The sequence below is a fragment of the Mycteria americana genome, chromosome 10 (assembly GCF_035582795.1).
Source record: "Mycteria americana isolate JAX WOST 10 ecotype Jacksonville Zoo and Gardens chromosome 10, USCA_MyAme_1.0, whole genome shotgun sequence".
Classification (NCBI taxonomy): domain Eukaryota; kingdom Metazoa; phylum Chordata; class Aves; order Ciconiiformes; family Ciconiidae; genus Mycteria; species Mycteria americana.
Window position 1 is genome coordinate 12,568,535 of NC_134374.1, and position 21,792 is coordinate 12,590,326.

The 21,792-nt window shown below is 48.2% G+C and overlaps 1 protein-coding gene across 2 annotated transcripts in view; it reads right to left on the bottom strand.

Annotated features, from left to right (window-relative positions):
• ENOX2 (ecto-NOX disulfide-thiol exchanger 2) overlaps window positions 1-21,792 on the bottom strand; it is a 60,248-nt gene that overhangs the window by 8,381 nt on the left and 30,075 nt on the right. For both annotated transcript variants that reach the window (XM_075512828.1, XM_075512827.1), the window contains 7 exons: window positions 17,769-17,975; window positions 15,838-16,071; window positions 14,994-15,206; window positions 13,313-13,419; window positions 5,515-5,629; window positions 2,228-2,409; window positions 101-208 (listed from right to left, as the gene is read on the bottom strand). In XM_075512828.1, coding sequence (XP_075368943.1) covers window positions 101-208; window positions 2,228-2,409; window positions 5,515-5,629; window positions 13,313-13,419; window positions 14,994-15,206; window positions 15,838-16,071; window positions 17,769-17,975 — 1,166 coding nt within the window. The remainder of the gene's footprint in view (window positions 1-100; window positions 209-2,227; window positions 2,410-5,514; window positions 5,630-13,312; window positions 13,420-14,993; window positions 15,207-15,837; window positions 16,072-17,768; window positions 17,976-21,792) is intronic.

Sequence of the window (21,792 nt, forward strand, 5' to 3'; positions counted from 1 at the left end):
CATCTTCTACACTCTGCCCTTCACTGCGCTCGTGAGGGACCATGAAATCCAAGGACTGCATTTGCTACTGAGAATAAGGAAGCACCGAGATGGCACATACCTGCTCCTTCAGGTTTTCTAACAATGTTTCTATTTTTAGTTTGTCTTCTTTCACTTTTTCTAGCTCAGCTTCTCTCTTTTTGTATTCATCTTGTACTTTCAAAAGATGCTGGAAGAGAAAAGATAAACTCAGTTCTTAACCTGCTTTTCACCTCCTACTATTTAAAGAATATAAAAGGAATACGGGCTTTTCCGTGAAGACCAGACAGATCATATTCAGAACAGTTAAAGGTTAAGTATACAACAAGAAGAAACCTTTTCTACAATGTACCTTAGGAACGTCTTTGCCTACTAGCATACAAAAAAAGCATGACTTTGTAAACATGGAGCAGTAATTCCATCATCAACAAACCTTCCCTGTCCCGAAATAAAGCATGTGCTGTGCACTAGACTGCGGGCCTGACCCACGGTAAAGGCAACTCCTCCTCTCCTCCAGTCTGGTTCACGCTATGGCCGCACAAACAGTCAGCACATGGGAAAGAGCAGCACAGAAACAAGGGGCCTGGGGAAGTCACCTTAAAGTCTTCCTAGATCTCTAGCCCCACGTTAACACAGAGGTGCCTTGCAACGCAAGAAAATACTCCGAAACAGCTATTAGATAAGGAGATTTGCACTATTATTTGCACAATTCCACACTGCGGGAAAATGCGAGGACTGCTCCCCACCCTGGGCATCAGCCCAGCAGCGCAGGGCGCTTGCAACAAACACCAGAGCGAGCGGCACGCTCCCTTGCCTGCAAAGCTCAGGAGAAAGGCTGGGCAGTGAACCACAGCCCACAGCGAACCACAGCCCACGCCTCACAGGTAAGCAGAATGGCATTCTCGGGCCCAACCTGGTGTCTCTCAAGGAGAACCAAACTGTGGTTGCGTATAACAGTCTGCTGGCAGAGCAAATTTGTACTCTTGAACGCGGCCACAGGGAAAGCAGAGGAGTACAAAAACCTAACTAAACAAACCAGCTCAGGCGACAGAGGGAAAGTATGATTGATCTCCCACTACAGCCAGAAGAAAACAGTGCTCGGCAAACTGCTAACAGCACTGGGCCTCCCAGAAATAGGCAAGATGAAGTCACCAGGAGGAGAAAAGTTTAAATACTAATATGGCAAAGGCACGAGCCTAGCAGCTTTCCTAAGTCAAACCAGGATACATAAATATATATATAATTCAGTGAATGCTTTCTTCCATGCTTAAAACAGCCCTAATCAGTTGTTTAATATTTTTCTCCCTCAACTAGGAAAAAAAGAAAAAGAAAAAAAAAGATTCATAATCCTATTCATTAACAGTGACAAACAAACTTTTTCACCTAGGCAGTTCCTCCAGAGTATTCCCCCAGCACCATTCATCCTTGTAGCAGTGTAAAGAGAAATTTGACCTGCCTGACACCTGCGAAAAGGGAAATCTGTTACGGCCTGCAATTCCTGCCATTTCCTCCCGCACTGAAGGCTGACGGTGACTACCGAAGTCTTTTCCTGCCAGCTCCAACATCGCAAACACCGGTGCTGTCAGTTCATGTGTCACATCCATCCAGAGAACAACCACAGCCTTCACAGCGTTGCTGCAGGTTCTTATTTTAACGAAGTGCTTCCCTGAACTGTTATATGCTCTATACGCTTGGTTATCACTCTGGCTTAATATCCCAAGGGCTACTGTTAAGGTTTACGAGGACACAAACTGCTCGATATTCAGCCCAGGGAAATCCCAGAGAACAAGACGTGCCCTACACATTGCTGTGAGAATGAAAGCCCAGTGAAGTTCAGCAAAGGTGTCAAAGCAAGCTTGGGATTTCCCGCTTTCTCGCTCATGCTGGTAACCAGGATCTCACGCGGTTACGGAGCGGGTAAGCACAGACTCAGTACTTGAGAAGTCACAGTGCAGTCAAGCAAAGAGCACACAAGGAATCCATAAACTATGGATTGTTTCCATGTGACTTATGAGTTCATACACAATCACTGTTTTGAATGTTTGGTTGTTTGGGGTTTTTTTGGCAACACTGGAAATGACGGAAAGTTGCTCCTGTTTGCCAGTTTTGATCCCACTGAAAAACAAAATGCCTTTGCTTGTGTTTCTGCTCCACATCACAGCCCTTGCCCTTGCAGCAAGGTCATAGCTATAGAAAAGTCCAGGCCCACCTTCTGCATCCCCTGCAGAGCCTGCTGGAGAAGCTTCATCTGCTGCTCCTTGGTTGTGTCTTCATCCCTGCTCGCTTTGCCTTGCTCCTGCTTTAGCAGTTCCACCTCGTTCCGGTAGGCATCCAGCTGCCAGCGCAGACTGTCGTTTTCTTCTTTCAGGGCTTCCACCTGTGATACCAGCGCTGGAGAACAAGGCAGGCAGGGATCAAAAGTCAAAGAACTGGGGGCAAGAAGTCCTTGGGTGCTCTCCCCCAACGCACAGTGTCTCCGTAGCTCCCACCGCCCAGTTACTAATCCAGAGTACCAAAATGAATTTGTCCCAACCACTGTTTGCAACGTCTCTTTAGAAAACAAGCTCCTCTGGACAAAGAGCACCTCTCAGTGGTGAATGCAGTATTTAAGTTGAAAGCCAAAAAAACCAACCAAACAAAAAAAAGGCAAAAAAACCATATTGGGGTGAAATGACCATGCTGGCAAGGAAGCAGGTTTCCTAACCAGCAAAGCTGAAAGACTCTGGGACAGGCTTGACTGGCACCTTCAGCCAGAAGAATGTCTCCATCGAGTCATGGGATGAAACACCTGCATCCGTCTGGTGTCTACATAGGGCTTGATAAATTCAGGAATGGGATTATATAACGTTACGGCTGCACAGACAGCTTCAGCAGGTTTCAAAACATACCCGTGATGTGGAGGGTATAGCCTGACATCCCATAGCCTTGCTATTTACCTCTGGTACTCGGGCCATGGCCACAGCGTGTGGAGGTACGTTTGCCTGGGACTCGCACGCTGTACTCAGAAGACAGACAAGACGTGCCGCATGGGAGGAGGGTGGGTTTTATCTAATTGCCCCCACTCATTCTCCCAGCCAGTGAATAGTGTTGGACCCCACTCTGCGCAGCCAGACATTTCAAAAGGAAGGACAGTAGATCAAGAACTGCTTTCCTCATATCAGAAAACCAAGGTGGAAATGAATTAACTCCCTAAAATGGATCGGGACAAAAAAAGGCAGTTTCCAGGGTGAGCCCCTGCTCTTTACGAATGCAAAGAGCTGACAGACTTTGCCTGGTCATTTGGCCGCCGGGTCTGCCCTTTGCTCCCATTCACCATCTGGCCACACAGCGCAGGGCCGGGCGAGGAGGGTCTCTGAGCTTCTACTACAGCTGAGAGAGAGACACAGGCAACCGTGCCTGTACGCTGCGCTGGCAAGCTCAGGAGCAACGAGGGGGAGGCGGGACCACCACCGAGCAAGAAAAAGCCTTCCAACGACAGCCTATAAATAGCCCTAGCATAGCCCACGGCAGTGGGAGACGTACCTGAACGTCACTGAAACACTCATGTAGTCAACAAGATTTGTGCCCATTTGCCAGTGAAATGCTCGGTAACAGCAGGAAAAAGCTGCCGTGTTTCTGAGACAGCGCAGGTGTCTCAGCAAGGCACCTTTTGAGAAGCGGAGGTGTCTGAATAAGCACGTGTCCTCCTGCTTCTCTCAGGAAAGGGAATTCAGAAGGAAGAAAAGACTAGATGTTTTTAGCAGAAATGTTTGGAGAGATGACCCTTTCATAGTTTTCCGAGGCAGAAGACAGCTTAGGGACAAACTACATTGCTTAGGACAAATGTAAGGACCTGGCTACTTCTCTTCAGATGACCTAAGCAAAGCATGATGAGCAAAAGTCAGAGCATTTAGAGTCTGGTAAAACAGACCACAGAAAAATTTTGCTTAGACAGGGTCAGGGGTTGGTGGCAAGAGGGCACCTGGGAAATGCTTTGGAGGCATTACAATGTTAAATGTTAGTTCAGCTCGAACAGAAAGGTTGCTATGGCAGGCTCCTCCCAGGTTATCATCCAAAGAGAATAAACTGGAAGCAACCTGGACCAAAGACATGGCAGCATGTGAGAAACAACAGTTCAAAGCAGCCCTGGAACAGTTCAACTGGGGCAGACAGCTTTGCCAGCCTCTGTCACCCCAGAAGGACACTATGGTCCTCAGCAGTGCATTACCAGAGTCACAACTAGGGCTGTCTGCTGATGCCTAGGACCAGATTCGAGCCGTTTAGGAAAAGGTAGCAGGAAGAGAGAGAGAATGGGACAGTGAATAAATCTAAACAATTCACAGAGGGGGAGAGAGTGGAGAGGCAAAAGATCCTAACGGGTACAACAAGGCAGACCCCAAACCAGTAGAGGCTCACCAACCTAGAAAGGGCCCGGAGGGCATTAGGAGGACTCAACAGCTGGTGTCCCTTGTCCTCCATGACACCCGAAGGAATTCCAGACAGACCGACAGGATACAAGCATCTTGGTGCCTGCACGCTGGACAGACCACGTGGAGACACATCCTGGTGCCTGACTACCGGACAGGCTACTTGGGGACACGGTTTAATGCTTGTGAGTATATGGCTGCATGAGTATGTGTGTGAACCAGTACGATCAGTATGGCTCCACTTTTCTTTCTCCCCTTGTACAACGAGTTGGCATTGAGATTCGCTGTGTTGTTGTTACAACACTGGGACATCAGAGTTCCCACACAACCTTCACGATGGCATTTCCTAAGCTGACTTTGTAACCTCAACATCCAGGAAAGTCCTTCAACACATTTCTGGACTATTCATCTTATTTCCTGCAGACGAAGGGAGAAGGGGTACTTGCACAGTGCAGTTCTCCTGTCAGTCCCAGCCAAGGGCATTTCAAGCTGTGCGATACAGCAGCACTCAGCTGACCGCACAGCCCTGCGCCAAGACTACAGCCACGTCTACCACCACGCACCCTCGCTGCTCCCTCTCCAAGCGCCGCTGCTCAGAGCTCCACTGAAACCCAGCACCTTGGGATGGGAACCCGCTGCTGTGTAAACGTGTCTCTCTGGTGCTGGGCAGACATCAGCAGTGCACTGAAACGGGACAGCTCAGGTCGACAGCGGTGCAGCTGCACAAGCAGGGTGCTCTGCACAGAGCAGCCGTGCAGAAGACCTCAGCCGCGCACCGCTGCGCCTGCGCCGTTACCGGCACACGTGGCAGGGAGCTTACAGCTCCTCCGTGTACATCTCCGAGAACCCCGCACGTCTCCCTAGGGACTGCGGTTCGGGCACAGCTTTAGATGACCCTGACCATCGCAGGGAGGAGTGACAAACACTGGCTACAGAACCAGGCACCGAGAGAAAAACAACTCCGGTAACTGCCGTTGATTTCGCTCTGCCTGTGACAATTTTGGGGTACAGAACAGTCAGAATGGGGCTCCTGAAAGAAACCGGTGAAGAGACAAGTACTTTGTTCATGAGCTGTAAAAAGTGATTTTACCTGATTCTTCTGTTTCTTTCATCTCTGATGGATCTTCTATTTCTTCATCAGACATTTCCATTTCCTCCTCTCTTCGAATACCCATTAGTTCATCATTATGAATGTTACGAATTTCCTAAGGTTCAGAAAGTAGAGGTTTTTTTTAAATACAGATTACAAGGAACAGATTGGTTGGATAAAAAGATGCTGAAATCTAAGTCTGCAAAATGCAACTCCATGATACAAGACAGGGGAAATGATTAAAAAAAATTTGGCACAGACTATTAGATCAAGGACAATACTTAGCATGAGTCAATCTGTCAACGCTACTGGTATTACCGACCCTTCCATCTCCCTGCTACTCTTTGCCCCAGGGCAGGCACCTAGCCTTGCCCACAGTGCAGATTCTTGGTGAACCCTCTCCCCACATCTGCCCGGCTTGATGTCCACACGCCTCTCCGACATTCAGTGCTGCCCAACCTCATGCCGCTACCTCGTGTCTGCTTGCTTGCAGCACACACCTAGACCAGTAACTCCGAGCCGCCACGAACCGCTATCAGTGCTGTCCCCTGCCCCACACACCCCAGGGCTGTGCCGCTCTTACCCCGATGCCATTCTGCCCTGCCTCTTCCCTGCTGGGCTCCTACCGCACGCTCTCCTGCTCGGCGCCCGCGAGGGACGCCCCGCTGAGCGAGCAGTGCTTTGGTTCAGCCATCACCGACAAGCGTGCCTGACTGAGGTCAGCCCTGCCGTGCAAACCGTGAGAAACCGTGCTAGGCCGTATCTTCTCAGGAGCTAACAGTACCAGCCTGAGCTGGGACTAGACCAAACTAAAGCTGCTACAGCTGCACGCCTGCACGTACTCCAAAGGGGGTTTGACTGCGAGTCCATCCCTTGACACCCGTAGCCCCCCAGCCCACTGAGCTCTCCTGTACGGCAGCAGGCTGCACGGCGGGGATCCTCCCTGAGCAGGGATGCCTCTCAAGGTCACCCCTCCAGGCTGAGAGGCCCTTTACCCGGCATCTCATATCCATAACGAGGTAAGCGACATTTTACATTATGCCTGAAAGCATGTGTATGCTAGCAACATTTTTTTATCTATCTATATATCTATCTCTCTCTCCAGCTATAGCTTAATTATAGGTGTAGTAAGTAGTAGTGTTTGACCACTGTCAAATCACTGTTTAATTACCATTCAATTATTCAATAATCACCATTTGATTACCATTTAATTATCATTCCATCATCGATTAATTATCATTTGATCATCGTTTAATCATCAGTAAAACCCTTTTAGTTAACCCCACACCCATGACTTCATGACTTAACAATTCACCTGTGACGGCACCTCCACCAGTGATGTCCCCCCGAGGCTGCTACCTGACATCTCCCCGGCATTTCCTTCTCCTGCCATACAACGCATCCTGCATCTTCCAAGCAGCGGCCTACATGGTGCCCGGTACTACCTCGCCATGCACCTCTCTTGCCCCGCTGCAGCACGATCGCACCCATGACCCGTAGCGCTGCCCGCTCCGTTCCTCCCTGCTCCGTGCCTCCGCCACGCAGCTGCACGGCTACAACAACAAAACCTACCTGAGACAGAGGGCATGCAGTTAGAGGCGGGAATTGCAAGTACACAGGCAGAGGCCAGAGGCTGCCCAGCCACCTCCTGGCCCTTACCAATCCTGGTGCACTTTGGGGCTTCTCTCCCCGCTCCCCCCGTGCCAGCCACCGGTGCTCAGCCTGCACCACAGCGACTCTCCCTCCAGCTGCCGGGATCCGCTCCGCTCTCTGTCACAGCCTTGGTCCACGTTAGGGATCAGAAAGGAACAGAGGTGCTATCCCTCACTCCTGCCTGTGTGCGTCCTTTCTGCTCCGTTCACCTTGTCCAGGCAGGGCCGGCCAACCCCACCTGCTCCTCCGGACAAGATCCCCTGCTCCGGCCTCTGCTCCGGCCAGCTCACGCTGGGCAGAGACGGAGCTCCGCACAGACACGCATCAGCCCGTTTCAAGGCAAGGAAACACCTAGCTCAGCCTCTCCATCCCCTCTGCAGAGCAGGACAAGCAACATTCAGAAGTCAGTTAGTCAAGGAGATGGAGATGTCAAGAATACTTACTAGGGGCTAGCACAGGCGGCCAAGTGTCCCTGCCCCATGTCAGTACACCACATCAACTTCACTTGGATTATACACCCCAGAAACAGCCATAGGAGAAAAGATAGAGAAGATTTGCTTATGAAATAAAATTAGCGTCTAGTTCTTTGTAGATTTTATTCTAATGGCCTGAAACATTCAAAAACTCTGCTTGCCACCACTGAGCACACGTCCACCAAGAGCAGCCAACGGGGAAAACGACCATGCTTTCAGCTGGATGAATGGACACCTTGGGGCAGCAACGGGGAAAGGGCAAGAACAAGACAGATCCGAGCGCGACGGGCAGCGCCGGCTACACTTCCAAAGCAACTGCTGCCTGCCCTAGAGAGCACCCATAAAATGGCAGCTGGGTTGAAGATCAGAGGAAAATCTTCCCCCCGTCTTTAACTGACTCTGCTCAACAGCTGAAAGCCTAAAGTGGCCCCAAAGCTGGAGAAGGCTGCGCAGAGCACAGCGGGGCCAGGCTTGGCTGGGCTGCACAGCGGGCTATGCCGTGGTCCGCCAGCGCCCTGACTGCGCTCAAGGGAGAGCCCTGGATGGGAGAGGAAAAAGCATCAGAGAAACCAAATACTCGAGTGAGGCCCTTCCTAAGCAAGGGAATGTGCTGGCTGGTAGCTACCGTAGCACGGTGGTTCACCAGGTCTCAAGCTTCCGTGGCTTCTTAATGAGCTGCCTGCAGCTACAGGACTTGCCGGACTTCCTAGCCTAACAGCCCCCCAACACATAGCCGTTCCCTGAGCTGCCCGCCAGGCTTTTCTCCGATGCGGTGACCCACAGGATTAAATTCTGCTAAAAGCTGTACCAAGAAGATGCATCTTGTGGGTCCACCTTCCTTTAACAGAAGACCCTAAGCTGGGGGAGCCCAGCAGGCTGAGCCCAGCAGCAAGGGAAGGGGCCTCACCAGTGGCCTCACAGCCTCTTCCCACCGGGAGAACTTACCTTCGAACACAAGACAGCTCCAAATGGAGAGAGTGTCCCCACCCCAGTCACAGTAAGCAAGCTCAGTAAGCAGGAAAGAACAGGAGCACTAGGGCTCAAAGTAGAGGCATCACCTGAATCAGACTCTCCACCTGGCTTACCAGGTATAAAACGAAATGTTAGCTCCTCCTTTAGCTACTACAAAAGGTTTGACTCAGTGGGATTTGGAAAGAAAGTCCCAGAAGTGCAGTCTCATGGGGAGATCACAGCTGGAAACTTCCCAGGAAAACACAGTCATTTAGAGTCTTCCAGCGCTGTGGAGGATCGATCATCTGCTTTTTACCAGAAGGCCGCTGGCTGGGTATTATCCAACTCTACAGACTTCTCTCAGGTCGCAGCTATGCGGGGAGGTGGCCTGCATATACCTGACCTCGTGGCGATCACGGATCACCAGCCTGCCCACTTCACCCAGATTTACGTTTGATATTAAATAATCTTAAAGGTGAAAGATGACTTCTGGCTTTGCTGGGATAGATTTGTTTTCCAAGTTTGTAACAAGGAACGCGATACCTGAGAAAAACACAGAACCACAGGAAGATTTACGCTAGAGGGAAGGGATGCCATCCAGAGGACCTGGACAGGCTGGAGGGGTGGGCCCGTGTGAACCTCATGAGGTTCCACAAGGCCAAGTGCAAGGTCCTGCGCCTGGGCCAGGGCAATCCCCACCAGCAGCACGGGCTGGGGGATGGATGGGCTGGGAGCAGCCCTGCAGAGGAGGACTTGGGGGTGCTGGTGGGTGAAAAACTGGACGTGAGCCAGCAACGTGCGCTCACAGCCCCACCGTGTCCTGGGCGCGTCACCCGCGGCATGGCCAGCGGGTCGAGGGAGGGGATTCTGCCCCTCTGCTCCGCTCTGCTGAGACCCCCTGGAGCACTGCCTCCAGCTCGGGGGTCCCCAGCACCAGGAGGACACGGAGCTGTTGGAGCGGGTCCAGAGGAGGCCACGGAAATGGTCCGAGGGCTGGAACCCCTCTGCTAGGAAGAAAGGCTGAGAGAGCTGGGGCTCTTCAGCCTGGAGAAGAGAAGGCTCCACGGGGAGACTTTATTGCAGCATTTCAATACATAACATGCAGAGAGGATACTGTGTCACTAAATTTGCACACCCCACAATGGCCTTTCAATATATAAAGGGGACTCACAAGAAAGACAGAGAGAGACTTTTTACCAAGGCCTGTAGTGACAGGACAAGGGGCAACTGCTTTAAACTAAAAGAGGGCAGGTTTAGGTTGGACATAGAGAGGAAATCCTTTACGATGAGGGTGGTGAGACACTGGAGCAGGCTGCCCAGAGAAGCTGTGGATGCCCCATCCCTGGAAGCATTCAAGGTCAAGCTGGACGGGGCTTTGCACAAGCTCATCTAGTGAAAGATGTCCCTGCCCGTGGCAGGGGGGTTGGACTACGTGGTCTTTGAAGGTCCCTCCCAACCCAAACCCTTCTGTGATTCTGTGGTTCTATGCATAAGCAGTCTGGAAGACAAATCTTATAAGAAGCCATATGAAAGTTCCTAACAGAAATAACAGAACCAAACAGAAAACTTCATCATGTTTCTGCTTTGCAAAGTTCAATGTTCTTTATTACTATACCATGAAGGTTAGGAAAGCAAAGCCCATGTAGCTCTTATACGTGACCTCTTTCTCTACAGAAAGAAGAATGATACATGTATAGTCTCTTTCCACAAAAGCAATTTCTCCTGTCGATAAGTCATGCTCTTATCTCATATCTGTTATTTATGCCTTTGCAGATGAGATCTATGGAGAGAGGCTTAATCAGCTACTTGACGCACTTTTTTCTGTTCGTTAATGTTGCACACACATTGGAATATCAATGCGTCACCATTTCATTAAAGATTAACGTTGACATACACTAGAAAATAAGGATAATGTACCTCACAAACATTTTGCACTAACACCCAAGAGTGCTGGATTGATTACCGTTTCACCAAAAGCAACCCTGTAAGATCGCTCCTATATGAAAGTATACAGTGATCTGCTGCTTTCACTTCCATGCCCTGGCTGAGATAATCCCATGTCTTGCACAGGAACTAACATGCCTCGGAGAGTAACAGGTTTCTTTTTAGACACTCATTAGTACAGGCTCAGTTAAAAAAAGTCGGTATTTTAACACAGTTAAGACTAACAACCCAGACTAATCTTTTCCAAGGTCATTTAAGCAAAGCTGTTCTGTTTCCCACTGGGACAAAACCAGGAGGATCCATGTGGGTCTGAGACACGGTGCCTAGCACTGCATGAGGAAATGGTGATAACTTAGAAAACACCCCGGAGCTATCGCAAGTGATGCTCTGTGAGCCTGGTGTTCTTGCACAGTCATAGCTACCAAATGAAATCACTAAACCCATTTAACGCTCATTTTCCAATACAAATGCATTGGAAATGGAATATTTTAAAATATTTGCGTGGCATTACTTCTTCCCTGTTCTGAGCACTGGCAGGAAAGAAGCGATGATGGAAGGCATTTCTTCTAGATGCATCAGAATACCCCACATGGCACTGAGGTGCTGCACAGCACCTTTAGTATAGCCTAGCCTTCGAATCCCTAACAGAAATCAGAGTACGTGCCTGACGGACCGGCACGCTGCGGAGATTTGGGTAGAATGTATGTGCCCTCCAGCTTGGGGCTCGACTTTTGAGACAGACACCTGAATATTGCAGAAGGGAGATTTGAGAAGAAATAGCTGAACAGCGTTTCAGCATCGTACTGAAAGAGTAACTGAAGAAGATGCTGTGGTTGAAAGCTAACCTTGCTCTTTATTTGCTACTCTACAGCTTGCATACGAGAGTCCTTTTTCCTAGGAATAAACAAGCACTTCGGAATACACTTGTCTTTTACCACTGCCTTCACCTGGCTGGGTTGTCATGAAGCATCTCCAGACTTTCAGCTCTACCTAATCTACACAGACAGGCACAGGCACGCTCCTGCAAGATGGCTGCGTGCTAGAAGTACTGAGTGCAATCCACAACTGGGAGCCAAAAAACCGGTCTTCCAGAGAATTACTGGGCAACATTAGGCAAACACTCCTCCACTCGCTGCCTCCCCGTTCCCCATCTCAGGAGGGCACATTCACTCCGGGCTGCACAGGGCTCTGGAAAGCCACACGACAAGGTCCAGCAGTCAGCAACCTTTGCTTTCCAAGCAAGGGAACCGAAACAAAGAAAAATGAAAATCCAAAGCTATCAGGCAGGGTAGGATTTCTCACCCAACCCTGACTAATCGGCAGTGTGTGCAGACAAGACCCTCTCGGCTGTTTACACATCTGTCAGGGGAACGCTTCGCCAACGGTGCCAAACACCCAACTGCTTTCCAGCCCCTCGGTCACGGCTGCCATCCTATGCATCCGGATTGATATTCCCAGCATGGCTTTGCCGAGCGCTGGCAACCCACTGGGCTGGAAACCTTCTTAAGGTTACGCTGAGATGAGAAAGCATCTGCTTTGCCTTATTTCTGACATGTAAATGAGAAGATCAGCTCCAAACTGCTAGCGTTTCTGCAGTGAATAAAGAATATTTCCAAACACAGCAGTGTCTCCCTGGGTTAGGATACAAGGCAGGTATTTTTCATAGCAGTTCTTTTCTACACTTCAGATCTGGGTCCTGCTACTTTGAAGAAGTCTTTATTGTCAGTGGTAAAAACTGATTCAAGCTCTACCCTACTTTAAAAGCTTAACGAGCAAGAAAAATACCATTTCTTGCTCTTTCCCTCAAAACTATTCATACCCCGGGGTGACAATACTTCTGTTACCACTTTGAGCATTAACCTTTCTAGGGAAGGGACACAGAAGCGAGACGAGCTCTGACTGGGAGACCCACCACGGGGCTCTTCCGCCACTCTTGGCAGCCCTCTGCATTCCCAGGAGCACAGCTATCTCCTCCCGTCTCCCTCAGGCCAGACAAACGTCAAGGTGGGCTCCACTGCCAGATGCAGCCAAGCAATGTGACATCCCCACTACACAGGTGACAGAAGGCAGCGTGTGTTCCATCACAGACTCCAGGACAAACATCTCCCAAAACCATCCCTTTCCCAAGAGACGGCCTTTCTTCACCTTAGCTTTATTTTTTCTGACGTTGTGCCTGACTCCGATACGATTTGGTAAGATCAGATAAAGGACCGAGAACTATTCTTCCTCTTGCAGGAAGAGCAGTTTGAGTGGCATGCCTTCTTCTATCAACCCCACCCTTGTCACCGCCTTCAAATCCTGTATTTCACTAGCAATGTCACTGCATGGGATAAATACACAAACACGAGAACATTCTCCCTCAAGTTTTCCAGACTGTCCAGCTGCAATTATTTCCACCTCTCAAGTCTGTCAATAAAAATGTGATAAAACAGATCTCTGATGATGCCTAGGGTTTGTTGTTTTTTCTCTCTAACATCTCTCTAGAAATCCCTCTTGCTTTAACATTAAAAACAGCAGAAAACAGATCAATAATAATTATTATTATTATTGTGCACAACTTCAATCAGCATACAGATCTCAAGGTATTGCTACTAGTAACACAAATACCAAGAGAAAATTTATTACCTGTAACACAAGAGACGACTGAGTAATTCCCATCTTACACTGTGAATTAAGGTGTTGTTATCCACGCGAGCATTGTGCAAACTTAACATCAATATCCTGACAAGAAAGAGACTGTGCTGGAGGAGGATCTAACACAATAAAAAATTACCAACCTCTGCTTGTTTGCACCACACGCTGATGTTCTTACGCTGAGCTTTCGTGAAATGGTCCCAAGCCTTTTGTTTGGAGGCAGAATGGTACACGGCCACTATCTGCTCGACTGTAGTATCAAATCAGCAGTCAAATCAGGCCAGAATATCATCCAGAGAGGGCGAACAAGAGGAGTAAAGGAGTAAAAAAGTGGAATCAGGCAGGTGGTTTGGCTAACCTTTTCTTATAACACTGTACTGTGCTGAAGCTACGCTCAGGAAGGGGACTCTGTGCCTGGAAAGAAAAGCGTGGACTTCACCAGGCCAGCGTCAACTGCTCACAGAGTAACGATCAACTGGGGGAAACAGCATCTGCTCTCGACTGGAAAAAAGGCAGGCACGCGTTGCGCTGAAAAATAGTCAAATACGCCGCACAACGCTGCCTATGAGTGTAGCAAGTACAGGCGGGTGGCACTCGCTCTCTAAACCGGGATGATGAAGCACAACCGTGAAAGCTGGCACTGTGGATGTTCTTCTGCCCAGCGGGCGCAGTCCCAAAGAGCAGTGCCACAGCCTGAGCACGCTACACAAAAAGGACTCTGGTGTCAGCCAACAACTTTTTTTGTTCCTGAGATTTATTCCTTCTATTTCTCTAGAAAATTTGCAGAGGTTTTTGGAAATACAAAGTGCCTCTCCTTGGATGAGAACTCACCCAACAGCAGAAAGCACATCTACCTGATTTTTTTTTTTTTTTTAATGCTTGTGATGTTGTAGCAGGCATAATTCTTATAAAATAAAATCAGCTCTCTGCTACTTAGATTAACCCAAGAGTGGCCGAGATATCAGTGGGTGTTTTATAGAGTGGAGTCGCATGCTACTGTCTATTACTACTTACTCTGCAGTGCTTGCTGTATTTCCCTCCGGACCGTGTGCCCATGTTTTTTACCATGAACAGAATTTTAAAAAAAAATTTAAAAATCAAGTATCAAACAAGTAACAGCCAAAATTATCGAATATAAACCCAAAAGTGAAGAATGTTCACAAGCTAGCCAAGGGGCTCAAGGAGACTTAGTACAATGGTGGAGAAGGTACTCTGAAAGGCATTCAAAAAAGTAAAAAAAATATTCAGACTTACTAAAGAAAGGATGTGTAAGAGGCAATGAATGGTTTGAGGAACTGTTGTAAATCACATCTTGGAACTAATATAGCCCATGCCTCTTCCTTGATTTCATGGTTTAATAAAGTACTGGGATTTGAAAGACCCAGGTTCGAAATGCTGTTCTGCAACGGGTTTTCAGTTGTGACTGAGAACAGGGTGTTGGGAACACTGCTGCGTCCTACCTTTGGCGAATAAATCCTGTACACTTCGCTGAGGCACCAGATTACCAGGAACTTACCTTGTCCGTGCACAGAAGTGGAGTTGAAAAGATGACAGAACTACTAATAGACTATAATTAAAAGAGGAAAAAAATTAAGAATTCATTCTCTCCTCCCGCCCCGATGTGGACTCTTACTCCAATAAAAAGTACCACAAGAAACTTTTGCCAAGTTAATGATATATGCTTATAAATTAACTGTAGCTGCACAGAAGCGATTGCTACTTCTTTTCCTGGAGCCCTTTTAGTGTGGCCTCTCCAGACTCTAGAAATTAAGCATCTTCCCTACAACAACAGACACCAACATTCAGCGCGGAAACACTACTCACACTGAACCAGAATCCCTGAGAGCGCAAGTTTGAACTTCTCTTTAGCTTCTTCCATCTCTTTCTCATGAGCTGCTTTCTCGTTCACTAGTCTGCGAATGTGGCTGTTGGCCGACTGGATCATGGAGTAGAAGTTGTTGGCAGTCCTCCTGTTCACTTCTCCACGCTCTATCCAGGTCAGCAAGGTCTGGATGGCTTCCAAGAACTTTGTGTCATCTGCAGCAAGAACGAACACCTTTACACCACAGAAATACAGGGTCGCCCACGCAGCTTTTAGATCCTTTCCCTGGCACTGCAGAATTGTTCCCTTTCAAAGGTCAACTTACTTCAGGCGGCTAATCACAATTTGTGAAAGCACGGTACTACCTGAATACAAAGCCATCCAAAGGAAGGCCAGTCTAACGTCAAGCTGATGGAGCAGACCATCTGTTGAGGTGCAACAAGAGGAGGACCAACTGCTAGAAACCTACTGGAAAACTTCATATGCCTATTCAGATGTACTCTGTCATGAAAGAAAATATCCTCCAGCTCCAAAATAATCAGGCCACACACGGGTCTTAAGCTTCAGAGAAGGTCTTAGGACCTAGACTAGTCCTTTTAACATAAACAAAAATGATTTGGAAGAAGTGGTTGTACTCAAGTATGGATTTGCTTTTACAAAAGGACAAACCTGAAAAAGAGACGGCTAGGAGAGCTGCTGTGGGCAGGGTGAGGGCTCAGTCTGAACGGGCTCTGCAAGGTCTAGATGGCACCGTCATTTCAGTTCCATAAGATGACCACTGCAGCACACAAATCTCTGCCCCAGCATCTGCACAGAAGGGTGGCCATGGCCCGCAGAACCACTTACCTTTCAGTTTCTCAGCGACAACGCTGCACTCGTGGTCGGAGTAATGGACGACGGGAGGTGGGGAGGGCGGGCGGAAGCGCTCCTCTTCCAGCCTCCTGCGATGGCGCTCCTCTCGCGCCAGCATCCGCTGCTTACATTCCCACTCGTACAGATCATCCCGAGCCTGAGCAAAATCCACATGCAGGCGCCCAGTATCCTTCTTGTCAGTGCTGGAGCCCAGCCTGATGCGATAGCCTGGCAGTGATGACAACAGTGTTCAGACGGGAGAGGCGACTTGCCTTGGGCTCCAACCACCCACCAGTGCCCGCCTCTCACTCCTACAGAGCCAGAAAGCCCCTGAACAGAAGAGTTTACTGAAGAGTTTAGTGCACAGAGCGCGATGCTGGAGAAGGAAACCTTGTTAGGGGGTTTGCTGCTATCTGCCTGTGTTTTGCACGTGCTAGGCCAGACCTCACATGGGCTATTCCTCCTCTAAACGCTACCAAGTACTAGGTCTCGAATAGCAACTGTAATTGTACACAACCTGTTGGGCTGCGGGACTCAGCCCAGCCCGAGAGGGTTCACACGGGGAAGGCAGAACTGCTTGGGATCCACACTTCTGCAAACTTCAGAAGTTGGGGATGGGAAGGGGGAAATGAGAGGTGAGACACGGCAAAGAGGGCAGCAGATGGACGGCAGTAATCTTTGGAACAGGCCCCATCATCCAGTGGGAGCGGGAATAAGGTCAGCAAACGTGCACCTGCACTGTGTGGGAACTCTTCTCACCAGCACAGTTTGCAGGACTCCTATTCTGGAGTTTCACATCAAACGTGTTAGAAAGCTCTCCTCTGTGATTAAGAAAAGCACAGGTGGGACGTGTGGAAGAAAATCGGAACTACAGAAAGACTTTGTACAAAGAACAAACCCAGAAACAACGCTTGCGTGTGGAGGACACTGATGACTGTGCACATGACCACGGCTCTGGGCAGGAGGAACTATAAGCAGAGAACGCTTGGAACTAAAGAGGCTGGTTTGGCTACGTAGAAGGGGTAACCGCAAAGAGAGACTGCTCCTACTAATGGGGCATTGCACGTCTAAGTCAATTCACCAGTCTCTGGAATGAGACGCAATGCTTACAATCCATCAAAACAGACTACAGAGAAGTTTGCATTATTTTAAACAGCAAAGAGCATTTCCCTCGCTTATCTTGACAATCTCGTCTCTCTGGAGAGAGTACGGGCTTTGGAGGCAGTACACTGGTTTGTTAACATACTGAAAGAATGAATTGGGAAGGGATTTTAGCATGGAAATAGAAAATATTACTGTATTTTTCTAGAACGGTAAAGAGTCAGGCGGAGAGCCCAGGCTGCTCAGGGCAGATGTAACCAGCACAGCAAACGCGGGCTTGGCTGGAACGCGCAGTCTGCCAGCCACGCAGAGTCCGCAAACACCAACCGGGAGGTCTCTGTCCTCCCCAAACAAACCTCTTAAAGCCCTACGGATGCAGAACAGGGGCTCCCGAGGCAAAAGGAGCCCAGGTGTTTCAGCTCTGATGACTAACGGGAAAAAAATATCGATGACAGTCAAGCACACCTTCCAATTAACAAGCAACTGAAAGCAACTGCAAATTTTTATAGGACCCTTAAGCATTATCTGCAGAATCAGCTGGACATTTATCCAGGTAAGATGGGGATGGACTCTGATTGTACCTCATCCCAATATTTTGTAGAGGTTTGCAGTACCCAAGATAACAAAGCATCGCTATCTTTCCTATCAGGAGCTGTTCTCATGTATTTAAGCAGAAATGCAACAGCAGCAGAAAAAGAGGCAAACTGACACGACATTAGACAAATCTTCCAATTGCCACAAAGCCTATCATTATAGCTATAAGGAAGCCATTACATCTCTGTCCCAGAATTTTAAGCTGCCATCTGAGACAGAAATACACCTACCAGAAAGATAAAGCGCCTTGTCCACCATGAACTCCTCAGCAAAGCGGATATGACAGAAATTCTTCTTACTCTTCCGAATAGCTATGACTTCCCCACACTGTTCAAACACTTCCATAATGATCTGCTCGGTTCCATTTTCCGGCAGTCCTCCAACAAACACCGTCTTACACCCTGGGGGCCTCTCTCTTGTTGCTGGAGGGGGAAGATCTGAAGAGAGCAAGAGAGAGAAAGCAGACCAGGTTAGTTTTTGGTTTGTCAGCACACACTCCGTTCATCTGCCCACCTCTCCTCAGAGACGACCATACCTTCCTGGCTTCCTTCAAACGTACACCTAGCTACGCTGCATTCAACTTTACCAAGCAGTAGATCTATAGCACTGCTGAGGTGCTATACGAGAATAAGCACATTTACCGGCCTGTTTCCCAACAAAAGATCTCAGGAGCCTGAAGCCCTCCAAACACTCTCCCTAGCGCAAGCAAAGGCTCACCGAGCTCCAGTCGTAGAACATGAGCAGCACCAGGACCTCAAAACTTTATCATGGACGGTGCTATACAAGCACAGCTTAAAGGACTGTCCTAACGTAAAGAATACGTAGAAAACATATACAGAGGATCCTAAAGGGCAAAAAGCTATACAGCAGTCTGTAAAGGGTACAAAAGTATTAATGTTAAGGGAAGGTCATGAACCAAATCTAGACTAAAAAGGTATTACGGAAGGAAGAGATGAAGGAGATGGGTATAGCCAAGACGTGTAGAAGGAATTAATGGGTTTTTTACCTGTATGGCTAAAATGAACCACAGAAAAGTAGGCTGAAAGTTAAGCCTAGCTTGCCAGAAGGAGGTTGCTGAGTATGCTCACTTACCCACCTGTAACATCGCAGCACACAAGAGAGACCGCATGAGAGTGCTGTGACTTGGAGAAGTGTTTCTCCAGCACCGAACTCATTTCCATGCTCAGGTGCCCACCTGGCAGGCGCAGCGAGACCCTCCCAGCTCAGTACGTGAAGGCTGAGAAGGATTATGCGCTTGTTACCTGGTGTTTCTTAATATCTGGAAAATCCTAAGTGAATTTCAGTGCTGAGATCCATCGCCCCTGGTTAAGTTCACAGAACTACACCACCTACCTATTTATTTAACAAAATAGTTGTATTACATCCTTTTAATTCTTTGGCATATTTCCAGCAAAGTTCTTCCAAAAGCAATTATTAGGATTATTTTTTGTTTGGAAATGGCTCCTTTTGGTTCCCACACGGAGCCTGACCACTGACTTGCTACAGCCTTATGAAACAACATCCTTAACCTTCTTTTCTGTAAACCCCAGTTCTTCTCTGCCAACAGTTCCTTTTAACGTCCTACTCTTACTTCACAAGAACAGAAGCTGCAAGACAGTGCCCTTTGCAAGCACAGCCTCGTCCTGCCAGCCTCCCACGTGGACAACAGGGAACGTACCAAACCTTGCCTCACATGTAACAGGACGCTGAAGGTCCCTCCTAAATCGGAAAAGCACAAAGAGCCAGGGAAGCCCGGCGGGTCAGCCTTGGCAGCGTTGACCAGACGTGATGTGGACCGAACACCTAACTTGTGGCAAGGTGCGTATTATCCACTCTGAGAGCAGCTTGCACAGTTCATGTTTTTCACGATGCAGACAACAGAGGAAAGCCCCTTAAAGCCTACAAGTAGGAAAGCAAACTAAACAAGAGAAATGTGATTAAGAAAGCATGAAGAAGTGGAAAGAAAGTGGTCTACTCCGTTATGATATCCTCCCTCGTGCAATAGCCCACGCTCCCCAAAGCAGCATCAGGTCTCACAGTGATATTTGGAAAAAGACTGACAAGCTCCAGCCTGGCTGGCTGTGGGAATAAAAATATTGATCCCTCTTAAGTTGAAGCAGATTGTCTCACGGCCACAACAGTTTGTTACTAATTCCCAGACCAGGAACTAGCTTCACACCACCATTTAGCAAATCAACTGTGCTGCAGCTGTGCACACTTCAGACTTACCTGCTTCGAGCTACACCCGCAGACACAGATCCATGCTACCTCTGGAAGGTATCTATGTAGATATCTTTCCATGAAGGTATCTATGTAATAACTATGTTACAACTGTCCATGTAGATATCTATGTAATAATTACAACTGAGACAATTGTCTAGGTTTCTTAAAAGAAACTAAGGGCTAAGGGATGAAAACAAAGTTCCTTCAGAAGTATTGATTTATCTTGCAGGTAGACGTCTAGAATAGAAAAATCATAACCAAATACTGACCTCCCTCTTTCAGCTTTAAAGGGAGTCTGGAAGATTAATCCAGATAGTAAACACTTATCCTGAGGTGGAACACACTTCGCCTAATTTTAGATACCCTGAACATAGGCTTCCCCGCAAGCTAGTCACTCTGTGCTTCCCTTATAATCACGGGAGAGCTGGGCAGCAGAGCCTGGGGAGATTCATCTTCCTCAAAAGCAGACAATATTTCCTCAGATGAACTGCCCCAAACTCTACCAGCTGCTCTCCAGTGATGCCAAAGGGGCTGCAGGCTCCAAAGTGAAAGGTCCACGGTGAGGAAAGCCTAGAAAAAGAGGTAAGAGTAAGTCCATCTGGATCATCACAAGTTCATTCCGAGTGGCCATTCCTGGCAGTAAACTTTGTCAGGATTACCCTGGCAAAGATAACGACAAAGTTGGTATGGGCAAAATCATCTCTGCCATGCAAGTACGTCACTGGGGAGAAAACACAGGCAGTAAGCGCCAACACAGAATGCTTGAAGAGTCAAAGGGATGAAGAATGATTAACTAGGGATGAGAAACTGAATGGACGCTGAGGGATAACGCTTCTTGTCCAAAGGGCCTGCACAGTTAAAATCCTCAGCAGCAAAACTAGCATTAGGATCTATGCTTCTTTCTTTCTTATCTGTGGAAAACAAGGAAATATTCCTCTAATTTCCTGAGACAGAGCCACTGAGGTCTGAAATCACCCGTTATCTAGATTCTCCGAATGGGAAGACAGAGGTCAAACAGGTCTGCACGCTGACACGCACATACCAAAACACGACGGAACAAAACCAATGGCGTTGCAACACTCCCTCAGAGGCGTATGGGACTGCGACGATGGGATACGGCCGAGGTTTTGCCAAGCGCTCGGGAGGTATTACCATCGGGGCTGGCACCCATGTCCCACCACTATTCGTTTCTGCAGTGACCACTGTGGGCCAAAGTTATTAATGCACTGAGAGGAGAGAGACTGAACTCTTCCCGTCCCGGCTGCTTTCCTTGGGGGTTGCCCTTGAAATGGCAATATTTAACACTGATTTTATTCCCCCCCCTTCAGAGAACCAGCAGTGATAAGAGGTTCTGTGTCCGCCTGGACAGCCTACCACCTCCAGGGCTCCGGCTGGAGCAGGGCAATGAGTCAGAAGGCAAAGCACTGCCCTCAACAGAGAGGTTTTAGCAGCTTGCCAAGAACAAGCAACCTGTAGACAAGAAGCAATCATTTTGTGAAAGTAACCGACCAAATTTAAGATGGTTTTCACATGGCAGTCTTGACCTTGGCCTTTTCACAAAGGCAGAACTGACCTTGAGAGGAGTTCAGTGCTGTGCCTAGCCAGGATTAGGGAGGCAAGAAATTCAGAAAATGCCAAGCTGTGCAAGAGGAGAAAAATGGAGAAACAACTGCACTTGCTTCAGTTCAGAACCTAAACGAGAGTACTTAAACCTGTTAAAGTAGGACATAGAACAAAATTATTGTTGGAAGAAAAACGGGCAAGCTCCAAATGAAGCGAGGCAAGGGTATGTGCAGGAAGGACTGAAATTAGTGGCACAGCTTTGCGGTTCAATTGTGAGATATAGTGAAAAAAGAATACCAGGGCTAAAATCAGAAATTACTTGGACTACAGAGTGCTCAAGGAGAGGATTTGGATAACACTAGAAATTTTTAAGTATTTTTTAATATTCTAAAAAGACACCATGCTATGAAGAACTCTATGACTATGACACCAAGTTTCTCAGATAAAAGCTGAAGAACAAACGTATTG